General features: G+C 50.9%; 1 protein-coding gene across 1 annotated transcript; it reads right to left on the reverse strand.

Moving 5' to 3' along the window:
* Positions 1 to 389: 389 nt before the first annotated feature.
* Positions 390 to 13,655, reverse strand: BATF3 (basic leucine zipper ATF-like transcription factor 3). The gene is made up of 3 exons (XM_025285439.3): positions 13,452 to 13,655; positions 10,585 to 10,689; positions 390 to 883 (listed from the first exon to the last, which is right to left on the reverse strand). Exons 1-3 carry the CDS (start codon positions 13,527 to 13,529, stop codon positions 698 to 700), a joined length of 369 nt encoding a protein of 122 aa, XP_025141224.1. The 5' UTR covers positions 13,530 to 13,655; the 3' UTR covers positions 390 to 697.
* Between the last annotated feature and the right edge of the window lie 3,551 nt (positions 13,656 to 17,206).

Here is a 17,206-nt window from a genome sequence, read left to right on the forward strand (position 1 = left end):
GTCAGGCCCAGCACACCTCTGTGCCACCCTACTAGGGGAGGGCAGGGAGTCCCATCCCCGCCAGATGCCTCCCCACCTAGCTTGGATATGTCCTTGGGGGTGACGACCAGGAGGGCAAATCAGACCCAGGAGCTGCAAAACCACCTGAGGGAACAGGAGATGACCTCTTCAGAAAGAGGAAAGGTATTGCGTCTCTAAATTCCAAGAACTTGGCCAAAAGGAGAGAAGACAATGCCTTTTTTAATATTTTATATTTATTTGTTTGGCCGAGCTGGGTCTTAGCTGCAGCACGCAGGATCTTTCATTGTGGCATGTGGGATCTAGTTTTCTGACCAGGGATGGAACCAGGGGCATTGGGAGCTGGGAGTCTTAGCTACTGGACCACCAAGGAAGTCCCGACAATGCCTTTATTATGCATATGCTAGGGGAAATGATTCTGCAAGGGAAGGTACTAGCTGCCAAAGCAGAAGCACAGCGACTCCGGCCTGACTCAGGCCTGGCTCCGCTGGAGGACCTGAGTCAGGTTCCTGCGGGGAGGGGGAGCGTCACGCTGAGCCTGGGCCACCAAGGACCCAGCCCGGAGCTCCAAAGAGGTGACCCAGGCACCCAGATGTGGAGAGAAGCCTCCTCCTGGGCGGAGTGAAAGACACCAACTCGTCGGGCTCCTCGCTGGGCCAAGGAGGGCCGTCTCTGGGCTTCACCGGGGCAGGCAGCCGGCCACGGGGTCTGGCCGCGGCAAGGGCACAAAGTTCAGGGGGCACAGCAGCAGTGGGCACACCTTCTCGTGCTCCTTCAGTGCCTCGCTCAGGTTCTTCAGCTCCTCCGTCAGCTTGCCGATTTCCCTCCGCAGCACCGTGTTTTCTTGCTCCAGGCACTCATACTCCTGGGAAGACAGGAAAGGTGCAAAATTGGCCCTGAAACCCGTGCCCTTCCTCCATCCTCCCGCAGATCTAACTGTAGGCCACGAAGCTCACCTCCTTCCCTGGCAGTTTCTCCTTAACGGTGCCTGCCTCCACCCCTCGGATGTGTTTGTTCATCTGGTTCATGTCTCTCCCCTCCCACCGGGATGAAAGGTTCTGTGAGCGCAAGTTCTCTGAGGGCTTTGTTTTTTTGAATCATCTTTATTGAGGTGTGTGTGTGTGTGTGTGTGCTTACCTGCTCAGTCGGGTCCGACTCTGCAACCCCATGGACTGTAGCCCACCAGGCTCCTCTGTCCATGGGACTCTCCAGACAAGAATACTGGAGTAGGTTGTCACGCCCTCCCCCAGGGGATCTTCCAGACCCGGGCATCGAACTGCCGTTTCCTGTGTCTCCTGCATTGAGGTGAATTCTTTCCCTGCTGAGCCAGGGGGGAAGCCCTTACCGAGGTATGTTGCTGCTGCTGCTGCTAAGTCGCTTTGGTCGTGTCCGACTCTGTGCGACCCCATAGACGGCAGCCCACCAGACTCCCTCATCCCTGGGATTCTCCAGGCAAGAACACTAGAGTGGGTTACCATTTCCTTCTCCAATGCATGAAAGTGAAAAGTGAAAGTGAAGTCGCTCAGTCGTGTCTGGCTCTTCGAAACCCCATGGACTGCAGCCTACCAGGCTCCTCCACCCATGGGATTTTCCAGGCAAGAGTACTGGAGTGGGGTGCCATTGCCTTCTCTGTACTGAGGTATAATTCATATAAAATAAAATGCACCGACTTTATGTGTTTAGTTCAATGAGTTTTGACAAGCATAAACAACTGGTTTGATCGAGACACAGAATGTCTCCATCCATCTGGAAGTTCCCTGATCTTGCTGTAGCCACGCGTTCCGGGAAACAAACTCACTCAGAAGGACAAATGCAGATCGTGGAGTGCGGTTTACTACACCGGCAGGCCCAAGGCAGTCTCCTCTCAGCCAAGGACCCTGACCAGTTTTTGGAAAAACCTTATATACTCCAAGTGTTCATGCCCAAATCCACTTCCCCAAATTCCCAGAAACTAGTCTGAACAAAGGAAAAGAAAGATACAGAGTTAACTTGTGATTCATATGCCTTAAGCCTAAGAAGTTAACAGTGGACAATTATCAATAGGCCTGTGGTCATACCCCAATAAGCATAATAGAGTGTATGATTCTATTCAGTTACACAGATAATTAGGGTATTCTTTCAGGCAATGGAGAGTCTAGGTACAAGCCCTGGGGCTCTTCCTTCTAGGGGCCTGGTTTCCCAATTGGTATGTCATTTCCATAGATCCTGGGCATCTAGCTCAAAGTCCACAGTCCAGCCCAAGATGGAGTCCTGCTTTCAAGACGGAGCCTGTTCTGTTTCCTCCTTCAATCTCCCTCTGCAGTCAGCCACCCCTGCCCCCTAGCTGCTGATCTGCTTCTGAAGGTCTGTGCTGGGTTCACTCTTCTAGCCCCAGCACCCGGAAAAGTGTCTGGAACAGAACGCATGTTTGTTGAATGCTGAGTAAATGAGTGAAAAATACCTGTTGCTTTGGCTTTGCTTCAACACTCACCTAATAAGTTTCCACTATATGAGAGTTTACAGAGGCTTAGAACTGGGGGCGGGGCGAGGGGTGGAATCAGAGAGCCCTTAGCCCATCCCACCCAGTGTTCCCTGTGTAATCCCATCTCCCACATCCTACTCTCTCCTTCTTCCAAGGATACTTCCTTCTGACCGCTCTATTAGAAAGCTCCACTTTGTACTGCTCTAAAATCCTTCTCCCCTTCACACCCACCTACTGGGCTTGGTTCCACCTATGGAACCACACAGAGTACGTGCGATACTTTCTCAACATCACAGTTCTTGAAATGTGAGATGGCCTCATACCACTTCCCCTTAGGTGTTCTCTGAGCTCAACTGCCTCAGGTCCTTCCGGCTCCTTGGGTTTTAGGACTTCTGCTTCCTCTGCCCTCCTGGAGGCCATTCCCAATGTATGTTCCATTTGCTAGGGGCTCTGAGCAAACTTCCCCTAACGCAGTGCAGTGCATGAGTCTGGGGAGGGCCCAGCCATGCGGAGGGCAGCTGTCTAGAGGTAGTCTGCTCTGGGTGGGACCCACGTTCAAAGCCAGCTGGCTCGAGAGATTCTTCTCCCTGAGCTTGCAGAGAAGTGCAGGATTTGCCTGCATCTGCTGCATCTCCGTCCTTGCTTGAACGACCGTTTTTTTATATTTTGGCTTAAGGGTGGGCTCTACATCCACTTCTACTGAATTTCACCCTGTTTCTTGGGCACCTTCCAGCCCAGCAAAATCATTTTGAATATTGATTATGTCAGCTCCTGAACTGGTGATACCACACAGCTCTAAGTTTTCCCCTCATTTGATGAAGCAAGTCTTCTTTTTCTTCATTAGTAAGTCCTACAATACTCGGCCACTTGCAGAGCCTGACCTTCTTAAGGCTGACAGTCTCATTTGCATCTTGTTGAAAAGCTGTTTTCAACCATTGCTAGGTTGATTCATATGATTAGGCTTTGTCGTACCATACATTTTCTGAGCTGGGGACCCAACCTTATTATCTTACCAGTAATGTTTAAGAAATATTACGGAAAAAGTCTGATCTTCTTACGAGTATGAAGACACATGCAAATTCTCAGCTCTCCCTCTTTGCTAAAGCTGTTCTCCTCAACAGAGCTATCTTCCTTTTTTCGAATGTGGGCCCAGCTCAAGTCCACCACCTCCAGGAAGGCTTCCCTGATTACAGCACCTAATGAAACCACATCTCTCATTATCTGTTCTCTTCAGTCTTGTATCATAGCTCAATCTTACTTATAGTAAATAAAGTCTCTCCCCAAAGATTAGAAATATATAGCAACCAGGGGCCTCTGCTACCTTCTCCTATAACTCTTCTGACCAGCCCCAGTGCCAACATCTACGACTCCTCAACATCAGTGACTCCTCAACTCTCGCCCTCGGTCTCCTCTTACCTTCTTTCCTCCCTGCCTCCCCCTTCTAGTCACCCTCCTCCCGCTCAGAACAAGGGCCCCAGAGGGGTTCCATGCAGAGGCCATTGAAGCTGTCCCTCTGCCCCCGTCTTTCCAAGGCAGGCTCTCAGGGTGGCCTGGAATACTCTCCATGGCAGCAGGCCTCACCCACGTGCCCGCAGCTGTCCGGGGATCACTCTGGCTCCCCCAGGGAGCTGGCCACATCTGCCTGCAGCTCTCCCCCAGACCTACCACCTCCAGCTCCCCACACTCTCGTCTGGGCTTTTACCAGCTCTAGTTCTGGAGTCAGAAGTCAGTCTCCTAATGCAGCAAGAGGCCCTCCGTGGGCTGGAAGGGTCTGGCTGGGAGGAGGGCATGGGGGCACAGGCACCATGGGGAGCCTGCCCACAGCAGAGGGCTGAGAGAGACTATAGCTCTGGGTAGCTTGCACATGCATGTATGCAAGCATGCGCAACACGTGCACACACACACACACACACTCCATCCTGCAACTGGAAATGCTCTTCACTCCAAGTAAAATGGAGAACACGTTTGAATGGTCCCATCCCTGGTGGCTCAGATGGTAAAGAATCCACCTGCAATGCAGGAGACCTGGGTTCAATCCCTGGGTGGGGAAGATCCCCTAGAGGAGGGCATGGCAACCCACTCCAGTACTCTTGCCTGGAGAGTCCTCATGGACAGAGAAGCTGGGTGGGCTACAGTCCATGGGGTCGCAAAGAGTCGGACACGACTGAGCGACTAAGGACAGCACAGTGAGCTAAGGTTTTAACTGGGTTCCAAAGAACAGACTCCTTCCTGTGGCAGAATATTCCGAATGCCTTTGTGTAGTTACTGAACAGTGTGGCAAGATGCTTGTGAATGTCTGAGCTTTCCCTCTGGAAGCCACGGGGGCCACACTGCCTAAGTCCTCTGCTTGCCCCAAACCCCCGCTCAGAAAGGCCACAGAGTGGGCGCCCAGCAGGTCCCCTGGCTGCCTTCTCCCTGGGGACTTTCTCTTCTGGGACTTAAGTTTTATTCATAAATCTGCCAGAGGGGGCTTTTTATCAGGCTGAGGGAATAAAAAGAGAAGAAGTCAAAATCTTCTTCAGGCAAGACCAGTTTCACAAAAATAAAAAAGGGGAGTGGGGAAGAGGAGGTGAGAACACTGAGTGGGTACAGAGGGGAATGAGGAAGACCCTCTTTAGCCTGGGGAAACTTACCTGGACTTAATATGTGTGTAAGACAAGCCAAGAAGTTTAGACCCTTTGTTATTTCCAAAGAGATGATCAGTCTAGCTCTGATCTTGCTGACTCTTGAGTCTCCTGCTCTGGGAGGGTTTGAGGTCACCAGGCTGCCTTCTCTGGGTATTTGCAGGACACAGTCACAGAGCAGAGACGAGAATGGGAGGTGGCGAAATCACTGCAAATCCAAGTTCTGCCCCGGAAATTAAGCTGTCTCGGGCAGTAATTCCCAACTGGGGCAATCTTGGCAGTCCCCAGGGGACACTGGGAGCGGCTGGAGATAGCCTGGGTGGTGACAGGTGCCAAGGGGGCACCACAGCCTCCAGGGGGTAGAGGGTTGAGCACAGATGCTGCTCAATGTCCTAGGGTACACAGGACACCCTCCCCAACCCAGTGAGGAAATAGCTGACCCCAAATGTCAATAGCACTGTGCTTGAGAAACCCTGGTCTGAGCACCTAAGAGAGGCTGATTGAGGACTGAGGTGCTGTCTGGGTGGGGAGAGATTTGGAGTCTAAGATGCCTTTGACGCAAAGACTGGTATGTGGGAACCAGGGGCCAGAGATGATAACTAAGGCGGGAAGGGAATGAGGGGAAGGGAAAGGCCATCAGGAGGACACAGACCCCCTTTCACAAGCGAGGCAACCGAGGCTCAGAGGTACAGCGGCTCTTCCGAGGTCATACATACTTGGGACCTGATCCCTAACCCCAAGATCAGCCGCAGCTCTCATGCAATGATTGAAATTCTGCTTTTGCTTGGCAGTGCCTGGGCCCAAATTTCCCCCATGGTGGTTACCAGCAGGAAAGGACTACTCGAGCTCAGGATTTTACAATAAGTCTCTTCCCAAGCCTTAAGCTCATATGCTTCCCAGCAGAAAAATTGTGTCACCAGCCCAGGGCGGTACCGATTAGTGTCATCATCATTTTCTAAACCCACTGAGGACTGACATGAAGCATCCTCTTAGAACACGCAATATCTGAAAACACCAGGGCAACACACACCACAGTCATATTGCCCAAGCCAGTTGTCAGTTTGTGACATTTAGGGCTCCCGAGGATGGCACTGCTGCCTTCCTTCTCTGGCTCAAAATCCTTTCTCAGTCTTGCATCTCCGGGTGCCTGGCTTGAACCAGTGTGACCCACTTCTGACACATTCGCAACTGGCCTTAGAGACCCGGACCGTCTTCTTGGGTTCCCATCTGAGAATGTGGACCCAGGTCGTGTGCCTAGTGTTCAGAGATGAATACGGGCTCAAAATCCCCAAGAGAAGGGTAAGTGGTTTGACTGGGTGACTTGAAAAGCCACAGTGAACAGTGAGGCACACAGATACATGCTGGGAACCGCTTCTGGTCACCACAGTGTGGCTTCCAGAAACACCCGCCCGCGGGGGATCTCAGACAACCCTGAAGAGTGAGCCTGGCCTCTCCCTGGCTCTGCCTGCCCAGGCGCCCCTCCCAACCTGCCCTCGGTGGGTGGGGTGGGGTGGGGTCCTGCCTGATGGGATAGCTCCCCCATCTTTGGCGCTGGAGAGCTGGGGAAGGAGGAGGGTGCCTGAGAGACTTGTAACAGCCGGGACTAGAGGAGACCTTTCTGGATGTTGGAGGGAAGAGAGGTTCAAGAACTGAGTGGGTAGGAGAGGACGGTGGGAATTTTTAAACACATCCTGCTTTAAATATTCCCCTTCACGGTGCTCAGGAAAGGCAAATAAAGAGTTCGTGTTAAATGGAGATATTTAGCAATGGCAGCCCACCAGATGGGATAGAGGAATTTATGGGATAAAGGCTTTACTCAAGGGGACTTCCCTGGTGGTCTACTGGCTAAGACTCCATGCTTCCACTGCAGAGCAGTGTGGGTTCAAGTCCTGGTCCAGGAATTTAAAATCCCACAGGTCGTAGGTTTAGCCAAAAAAACCCTGCTTTACTTTACTCTTAGGACGGGTGGGCTCCTCTCCTCAGGGAATCACAGGGCAGTTGTGGCTGTCAGGTGGTACGTTTCTTGGCCCCTCAATGTCTCCCAACACGCTGGCCGCATTCCGAGTCTGAGGAGGAGGTTTCCAATCATCTCTTACTTCTCCCAACCTAGACGTGGCCCGGGAGTCCCAGGGAGCCCGCAGGGCTTTCAGCTGTGACCCACAGCAGTGTGCAAGGTCCCCTGCCCGCAACCCACTGGAGCACGAATTATTCATCACCACACGTCTGAAGCAGACATCTCACTGTCAATGTGCAGATGTTCTTCAAAGTTTGAAAACTAGTCACCAAGGTGGCTACTGCCACCAGCAACCAACGACACTTGTGTGCAGCTGGTGACGGTAAAGGGCTTGTGTGGTACGGATGGAACCACTGTCCTGGCCTCCTCGACACTGTGTTTCCCAACAAAACTCGCCATGGTGCGTGATCCTGATCCATCCTGGCAGCTCCCCAGAGAAAGAGGGCAGGCCGTGGTCTTCTGTGGAGGCCCTGGGTTTCAGAGCAATCAGCCCCGTTTCTGGAAAGGGCAGCTGGCACGGTTATGTCTATGGATAGCAGAACAAGCTATGAAGGGTCCTCCACCCACTGTTCTAAGAGAGATTAAGCAGGAGAAAATGTGATGAACCACCCTTAAGTTTCCCAGACGTCAAGTTCATTTGGTTATCAAATCCCACAATGACAGAAATTGAGAGAGACCCAGCTCTTTTTTGGAAGCTGCAGTATTCATGTTACCTTCCATGGTATACAGAATAAGTTCCAGGCTTTCTGAACTAATCAATACAATTAATAAAAATCCCCTAACTCAGCTGGGAAAGAATCCACCTGCAATGCAGGAGACCTGGGTTTGATCCCTGGGTTGGGAAGATCCCCTGGAGAAGGGAAAGGCTACCCACTCCACTATTCTGGCCTGGAGAATTCCATGGACTGTATAGTCCATGGGGTCGCAAAGAGTCGGACACAACTGAGCAACTTTCACTTCAGTTTCACTTGAAGACTCTTATACCTCCCCAGGACAGGAATGAGATCTGATTCCTCTCCTTGTGACCCAGTGGTAGTGCCTTGCTGGCAATGGTTCTTATTTAACATTTGTTGAGGGATTTCCCTGGGGGTCCAGTGGCTAAGGCTTCATGCTTTCAATACAGGGGGCCCAGGTTCCATCCCTGGTAAGGGAACTAGATCCAGTATGCTGCAACTAAGAGTTGGCATGCTGCAATGAAGATCAAAGATTCCAAATGCTGCAACTAAGATCTGGTGTATCCAAATAAATAGATAAAAATAAAAATTTAAAAATATATATCTGTTGAATGAATCGACCTGACCTTGTTCCACAAAAGATCTTATCCAAGTCATTTAGTCACCTCTGCACACATAATCACAGAGGTCTTAAAAGCGAGTATCCTCTGGTGTGTTTTGATATTAATATACCCATCTCCAACTAGAAGCTCTTCGAGAGGAAGGGCCCAGCTGTCAGGCTGGCGCATGTGCTCTGAACATAGGGCTGTGCACTGACTGAGCCACAAATGCCTTCTGGGGGTTGTTTGGTAACATGAAGCTAGAACCAGGCTTGCTTCAGGAGCAAGGGGAGGGAAGAAAGGAGGCAAAAGACATCCCAATTCTTCTGAGGAATTTTACAGAACAATCCAGTCTGGGACAGGCTTTCCCTGACCCTGGTTTGAAGGTCCTAATCTCTTTCTACAATGCAGACTTCCTACTTTCAAGAAAGAATCTAGCATTTATAATGTATGGCCCTCCGTGAATTTACATCAGTGGGTCTCCTCTCTCTGGAGGCTGTGCATTCTAAATCTGTTCTCTGCTCACTGTGAAGGGGTTTTTAGAGACAGTCATTTCCCACTCATACCACCCCACAGTCTCCAATGCTGTCAACACCCTCAGACTGGCCGTGCTGAGACAATCTACAGCCAGAAAGATTGGCAGGAGACTGCTGAACCAAAACCCTTAATGATCACATCAATTCTGTGTAAAGAGGAGCACAGAGCTGCCATCGATTCCTTGGACAGATCCTGGGATCCTTCTACATCACTTCCTGACATGGAGTGGTTCCCGAGTCCTGGCTGCGAGATTATGTGGGATAATACACAGGGATGGCAGGAAAGGAAAGAGTCGAGCATCACCCTCAGGTTCCTGATTGGGGTGATGGGTCGATGGTTCATTAGCTTCATATTACAATTTGAAGACAGCTGAGAAGAGGAAGTCTCAGGATGAGCAATCCCACTATTATGACCAGGCTGCCACCAAGGAGCCTGTGGGGACCCATTTGGAGGCCTCAAAGCAGACACTGCAGATGTGGGGTTAGGGCCAGGACAGAGGTCTTGTTGCAGTGATCACTGCCTACCTGAGGGTAAGCGATGCTGGGAGCTGACAGATCAATAGATTAAATCTCCCAGGTGAGAGGAAAAAAGGGTAGAGTCTGAAAGCATGGTCAGCACCAACATTTGAGAAAACAGACAAGTAGAAAGGTGAACAAAGAAACAGAAAAAAGTGGTTAAGAGGGTCAGGAGAAATAGGAAGCTAAAGACCTTGAGGGGGGACTTCCCTGGTGGTCCACTGGCTAAGACTGCACACTTCCAATGCAGGGGTCCCGGGTTCAATCCCTGGTCAGGGAACTAGATTCCACATGCTGCAACTATAAGATCCTGCATGCTGCAATGAAGACTGAAAAACCTGAGTGCTGCGACTGAGACCTGGCACAGTCAAATGAATAAATACAAATAAATACTCTTTTAAAGTTATAAAAATAAAGAAGCTAAAGACCATGAAAGAATGTTCCAAGAAGCTGTCAGAGGTCCCAGAGAGGTCAAGGATCAGGGGACTAGAATGAGGTCCCTGGACCGGGCAGTGCCATGACACTAGCGGACTCAGTGGAGCCGTTTCTGTAGGAAATTTGCATGTCTGTGTGTGTGTGTGTGTGTGTGTGTGTGTGTGTATGTGTTTGGGGAGCAGAAAGGATATCAGAGTGGCCTGGGAAATAAATGGGAACTGGGGACATCGAGACAGCAGGTCTCTTTTTAAGAAGCAGGGAGGGACTTCCCTGGTGGTCGGGTGGTCCATGCTCCCAATGCAGGGGGCCCAGGTTCCACCCCTGGTCAGGGAACTAGATCCCACATACCATGAAAATAGATCCTGTCTGCCAAATAAATTCAATAATTTTTTTTTTTAAGAAGCAGGTAAATAAAGGAGGGAAAGAAAGGACACGGGGCACTAGCTTGAAAGGGAGTCAGGATCAAAAGGAAGTTTCCTTGCTTTAAAATTAAAAGAGAACTGTGAGATACAACCAGTGAGGGAGCAATGAAGACACCGGAGAGGGAAGACTCGGAACGCTGGGCTGGAGGGAGGCAGCGGGATTAGACGTGCCCGTGGCCGAAGTGGCGATGACCAGGGCGCAGCCTCGCGGCCACCACCCTGCAGGGGCGGAGGACCACTCCCCGCCGTGGCCCTCACGTGGCTCAGCCCCAAACACCTGCTCACCTCGTGGAGTTTGTCAGCCTTCTGGGTCTGCTTCTTCCGACTTCTCTGAGCAGCAACTCGGTTTTTCTCCCTCCTCCGGACCTTCCTGTCATCATCCTCAGGGCTCTGGGGGAAAGGTCGTGGTCAGGTGGGATGCTGAGGCCCCTCGCCGCCCCTCCTCTGCCCGCTCTCTTCATCCAGCCCTGCTCGTGGAGCATCACCGTGTTCATTGCAGTCACAGCAGCGCTTGCTGCTCCATCAGCAGGGTAACAGTGGCCCCGCGTCGAGGGAGCACTAGCCATGAGCTATGGCTGGGTTAGCTGCTACCCCGCCCCTGCCACCCCCGAGACCTGTGTGGTGAGACTGCCATCTAAAAGATGAGGAATAAGAAACTCCGAGAGGTTGAGGAACTTGCTCCAGGTATCACAGCTAGTGGGGGGCCGAACGGGAAGTGGAACTCACGTCTACTGGACTCCAAACCAACGTTCTCAAACCTTTCCCCCACCCCACGGGGTGTGTGCCTGGAAGAGGTGTGGTGCTGGTGTGCAACTGAGGACGGGAAAGGCAGAAGGCGGCTGCTATCTGGGACTTGCCGTGGGCCAGGCCTTCCGCCAACACACACAAACAGGTACTTTTGACACTGTGTGCAAATCACAACTACGCTGGTTACTGATTGTAACCATGCAACTCTCCCAACACACCAAGTGGTCCTAAACGCCACAGGCAGCTCATCCCTTTGAACAGTGTTTGACTGACATTTTATTTCACAGGTCAGAGCAATTTAAATCCTAAATTGATGATGTGTCTTGAAAGCTCTTAGCTATACATGAGATTTGTCTGTGGGGTCGCACAGGGTCGGACAGGACTGAAGTGACTTAGCAGCAGCAGCAGCAGCAGCAGTCAAGTCCTTCAAGAGTTATTCTGAAAAGGCAGGCAGAAAAATGCACCTACAATGGTAAAAAGCACTTCATCCAGTTATAGAAAACAGAGGAGGGGTATAGTATTTGCTTCCCAGAGACCTATGAGAAGATTCCATAGAAATACTACCTTTAAAGAGTTTCAAGATCAAGAACTCAGTGGGATACAAACACAGGAAAGCTAGTCAGTTATTACTATTAATGGAAAGCAAATATTGATAACATGAAATAACAGATGTTTTCAGATATCATTTTATCTGGTCTAATATTCCAAATAAGAAGGATACATATCTCCCCAAGTTACAGTGAGTAGAGAATTTTCAGCATATGCAAGAAAATAAAGCTATGAAAGGAAAAGAAGAAAGAATGTGACATAGAGAAGGGGCCTGAAGACAGTGTTTAAGGGACACAAGATGTTAAGATGTAGTCTTTAAGAGGCAAAGAAGTCTTGGTGGAGGTAATCAGAACACAGTAGGGAGTCTGACAAATAGAACTTTAGCTTTAGAAATACAGGGTCTTGGTTTTGTCTCTTACTAGCAATATGGCCTTGGGTAAATGACTTACACTCTCTGATTTTTCGATTTTCTCATTTGTTGTAAGTGTGATTCATTCATTCTTTCAGTAAGTATTAACTGAGTACCTGCCATGTGCCAGGCACTGTCTTGGGCACTAGAGACACATGCCCTGAACAAGTGGTCAGTAATCTCTGCCATGATCATCCTAACACCCCAGTGCTTGGAGCTGCATAAGATAAAACTAGATTTTATCCCAAAGCGCCACATGGTGTGTCTTCAATAACCTCTGTTAAGACTGCTATTTTCTGTTGAGTCCCTTATAGTACTCATCACCAAATCATGCCTCTGTGGTCCTCATTGGAGATTCATAAGGCACAAGGGAGGAGCATGCATCCTGCCCTGTAAAAGTGGACACTCCAAACTGGATTTATCACCTACCACATGGTCGGACCTGAGGAACCAGCAGAAACATTTAATTAAGGCAGAAAGAGAGCAGCAAAATGTTGAGATATTCATATATTACTAACCATATCTCTATTAGTCCTCATAAAAATCACAAGAAGTTATATTATATTGATTTTTACATGTGGAGAAACTGAGGCTCAGAGAGGTGAAGCAGATTCCCCAAGGCTACTCAGCCTGTGTGTGGCAACGCTGAGGCCCAGACTCAGCTGTGTGACTCTCTAGCGTCACCCGATGACATTCTGTACCAGGCACCTAACTGAGAAGCAGGGCATAACCCTGAAAAGACTCGGTCCTAACGTAGTTGAGTGAGAAGTTATCGGTCTGCCGTTCCTACCGGCAACCTTGTGTGTTTCCCCGAGTAAGCGGCTGTAAACACGGTGGTGGACAGCGCAGAGGACCTGGCGCCCGCCGAGGGCTCTCCACCCGCCCTGAGGTTGGAGTCTGCCCACCTCGGGCCGCCACCTCGCGTCCCTGGGCCATTCCGGAGGCCGCCGGAGGAGAGTACATGCTGAGATTGCCTGGGCACGAGCCGCCCCTCGGAGCGGAATTTCCCCTCTCCACACCTTGGCCCCAGCTCGGCGCGGCGGGGAAGGACCACGCGCTCCGGCGATGGGGTGGCAGCCGGCGGCGGCGCACGGATGGCGACACCTAGGGAGGCCTGGACCCCACGTGCCGGGCAGCGTGGACAGTGCCCAGCCCTACCAGGCGTCGGCGCCCTCTGACCTCTGCTCCTCCCAGGCTCAGGAGCCCAGTCACCATCCCGGACGCTCCAGGCACCTGGCGTGCGCTCGGGGCGGCCGGGCAGAGGCGCACAGCGGGGTCCCCGCGCGCCTCCCACGCCGCTCGCGTCCTGCTCCCGCATTGCCCTCCACCCCTGCTCCCATCAGTCCCCAGCCGGGAGCCCCAGCACCCACCTCCTCGCGCCCCTCGTAGCGCGCCCACCATTCCCCCCAACCTGAGCATCCCCCCGAGCCTCTATCTAGCTCGCTACCTGTGGCCGCGCCTGGTTCCCGGGCGCCGAGACGCTCCTGTGCAGGACGCTGCCGGCCGCCGGGAGCCCTTGCGACATGCCGGGCGCTGCTCCGGCCCGGCCCGGCCCGCCGCGCAGCCTCGCGGACGAGCGGCCGCGCGGCCCGGCGCGCCTTGCACGCGGGGCGCTGCCTACCGGCTCCCTCGGGCCGCACGCATCCCCGCGCCCCCGCACCTGCGGGCCGCCGCCTCGGCCCCGCCCCCCGGGCTTCCCGCTCCCCCGGCTCCGCCGCGCGGCGCCCGGGTTTCCCCACCCCCGGTCCCAGCGCGCCGTCCTTCCCGTCCCCGAGGCCGCCCCGCCCCGCCTTCTCCCACCCCCGCTCCGTTTCCTCCTCTCCTCGCCCTCTCGCCGCACCCCGGGGTCCCAAATCCCACCGCTGCCGCAGCTTTCCGCTGGGCCCCCCTTCTTCGTGGAAGTCACGTGGTGGCTCCGAACCCAGAAGGGAGCGCGAAGCTCCCCCACCAGAAGCGAGGCTGGGACAGGTTGCGGTCGTGGAGGCGCGGCGCAGCCCTGGGGGGCGTCTCTCGGCCGCTCTCGGAGAACTCGGGCTGAGAAACTCCAGTGGGCGGTTTGGGGGGTCGGTGTTTTTTTTCTTCCCGGTCCCATCGCAGCACCTTCCTGCGCATCCGCCCGCCTTTCCCCCTCACCCCCGCGCCCGGGCGCAGGGGTCACAGTCTCGGGGGACTTTCTCTGCGCTGCAGTCGGTCACGCTCCCTCCCTCCGGGGCCCCACCGGGGAGACGCAGGCCTGTGTACCCTGAGACCCACGGGGCACCCCGGGGCCTTTCTGAGGAGAGCACCTTCTCTCTCCTCTCGCCAGTTCCGCGGGGCAGTGGGAGGGAACCAGGCGGGGCGGCCCCGGAGGGTGAATTCCCTCGGGGAGGATGGCGAGGAAGATTGTCCTGGAGATTTCACAGTGGCTGGGCTTCCCCGGAGCCTGGCTGGCACGGGGGGACGTCCCTGGTACACAGGATCGGGGATCTGGACCCTGCGCGCTAACGTGAAATGGACCCGATGCTTTTTCTCTCCCAAGGTTCAAGTGGCGGGTGCTCTGCCCACAAGGTTAAGATGCGGGACTTCGTGCCAGACAGAGGCCGAGGCTTCCTCCCTCCACCTGCCTGCCAGTTAAAAGATGCAAAGTCAAGCGATGTTGTACTGGTCCCAGCAAAGAAAAAAAAAAAAAAAAAGTGGTTATGGGTTTGTGGTCTGCATACTGTGAGCACCGGGAAGGAAAGATAACCGCGAACCTGGGCCGGCGGGTGGGAACCAGAATCAGGAGGTCAGACGTGCCTTCCTAGTATGGTCGCTTAAGCTTTCAGGCTCCAGGTTCGTGGGCAGCCGTGGGGATGAAGGCGGGGTAGGTGGGGTGAGGGGTCGGGGGTAGCGGGGCGGGCACTTGTGACTCCCAGTCTAGTGCACGTGGCTCTCCGCGCCAGGTTTAAGACTCTTGCAAAAGTTTTGAGATGCAGCTGGCTAGAGGGCAGGGAAGCAAGAGGTGATTCTTGTCTGTGTGTGTAGGGGCTTGGACCAGCTGAGAGGAGGGTGGAGGTGCACGCGGGCCGCGGGAAGACAGAGGGTGGGCGCCCCCCACGATTAAGGCTGCACAGCGGCGGAGCCCTTTCTCCGTCCACCTGGATTTCTCTTCTCATCTTTTATCCTTTTCTTTGCTCAGCAGAACTCATGGTTGCCCTAGGGCTATTATTCTGCCTCTCATTCAGGTACGCACGATGTGCTGTGCGTAGAACAGGCTCCAAACACGATCAGTGTATGTATTGTTGTAGGTCAACTGAGAGGGGCTCCTTCTTGGAAAACTCGGCACGACTCCAATCGAGACAGGGAAATCTCCGGGTCAAGTGGTCTTTAATGTTTAGAAACACTTTCATCCCGCAGTGTCGTTTCTGACCGAAGAGCAAGGTGAAAACGCAAGGACATTTAGGTGCACTCCCACACTTCATTCTAGATATTGCTCCTTTTCTGGTCTCGCTGAACCCATCACGTTCTAAGTCCTTTGGGTTCTACCTTCCTCCTCTTCCCCCAGGGAGCCTGGAACCCTGCCCCAGTACACAAGAACTCTTCACACAGGCATAGACCTACTGTTTCAGTTACTCAGGGCTTTCCTCAAATATGTTAAAAGGAAGAGTCCTGGTTAACTAGTGAGAACTTAACGCATTAATTTGACCTACATGTACATCAAAAGGAATGAATGAAATAATGATAGAAAATAAAATCAGGAAGATAAAGCAGAATTAAATCTTTTATCAAAGCCCTGGGGATAAGACAAAGTGGAGAGAATTTTCTAAGATGAAGGTGATAGGAAAAACCACACTGACAGATCTGAACAGTATAACAGTGTTAAATTGCCTCAGGTGACAGTATAACTAGACATTTTAAACCAGCAGATGGGGAAAACTTTTCACAGTAAATCTGACAGTGTTAAAAATCTTTATTATATATACAGCACATGAAAAAGAATAAGAAAAATATTGAGACAACCTCCTAAAGGTAAATAGCAAGTGACACAAACTGGCATTCTCCAACAGAGAAAACAATCAAGGAAAATAGATATAGGGAAAATACATGTTAAAGTAATATGACTTTTAAATTAAAATATTAATTTAATTTCAAAAGAAAAAGTTGTGAAAGTGTGGTGAAATTGGCGCTCTCATATTGCACCGGTATCATTGTAAATTGGTAGAAAGCATTGGAAAGCAGTTCTATTGTAATTTTCAAGAATCATGCAAGACATCACTTTTGACTTAGTTTCCCTAGGAAACTTCTAGAAAATCATTCAAGAAGATCAGTGAAAATATTAAAGAGAAAAATACTATGTTAACTAAAAATTCATAATAATATTGTAAGAGTGAAAAATTGTAAATACCATAAATGTCCCATTATAGGTGAACAGCTAAATAAAGTATGTTCTAACCACGGGATAGAATGTTATGCATCTTTAAAATTACAAGCATGTAGACAAATTTGCTACATGGACAATTTATTTGATATGAGGCAAACTGAGGGAAAAAAATCAGGATACAAAAGATATAACAGTAACGTGTATAAAACACTACTGGACTGTACACTTAAAAATGGCTAAGATGGTAAATTTTATGTTGTATTTTTTTTTTACCACAATGAAAAAGTGTATGCATATGAGAAAAATTAGAAGGGAATATACAAAAGTTCTAGTTTTTCTATTGTGGTGGTAGGATTATAAATACTTTCACTTGTCTTTTTTATACATTTTGGAAAATGTTTTATTACATTAACAACTTAAAATGTTTTATATTTACAAGTGATATTATCTCTCCTAGTCCTGAGCTCATTTGTTACACCAGAATATCAACACCTCTCTGATCAAGTGGGATGCTCTAATGACAGCCTGTATTTGCTGCTTTTCTGTGCTATTTTCTAGTTCATTTTATTTGAAATCAGAAGGAGAAATAAAAATGAAAAGGAAGAAAAGATAAACAAGAACAGACATTTCAAGTGTCTGCTTTGCTTCTTCCTCCTTTTCATTTGTATTTTTTCCTTTGAACTGGGAAGATTATATGATTTGGCAATTTCCTATTACTACCACAGTGACTCTGGATTGCATTTTTGGGGACAAAGGGAGGAGGTGCAAGAGGTTTATAGCTCAGTGATCAAATCCTCTGGTGATTCACTTCACAAGAAAACATTTCATTATAAAACAAAGTTGCTCAAATGCTAGAAAATCCT

The sequence above is a fragment of the Bubalus bubalis genome, chromosome 5 (genome assembly GCF_019923935.1).
Source record: "Bubalus bubalis isolate 160015118507 breed Murrah chromosome 5, NDDB_SH_1, whole genome shotgun sequence".
NCBI classification, from domain to species: Eukaryota; Metazoa; Chordata; class Mammalia; order Artiodactyla; family Bovidae; genus Bubalus; species Bubalus bubalis.

Bases quoted from the DNA above. Each gene is read 5' to 3' on its own strand.
- BATF3 (XM_025285439.3), bottom strand. From the start codon at position 13,529: ATGTCGCAAGGGCTCCCGGCGGCCGGCAGCGTCCTGCACAGGAGCGTC. The intron at 10,690-13,451 runs GTAGCGAGCTAG...CCTTTCCCCCAG, and splicing joins GGAACCAGGCGCGGCCACAG to AGCCCTGAGGATGATGACAG. The intron at 884-10,584 runs GTGAGCAGGTGT...CTGTCTTCCCAG, and splicing joins AGGCTGACAAACTCCACGAG to GAGTATGAGTGCCTGGAGCA.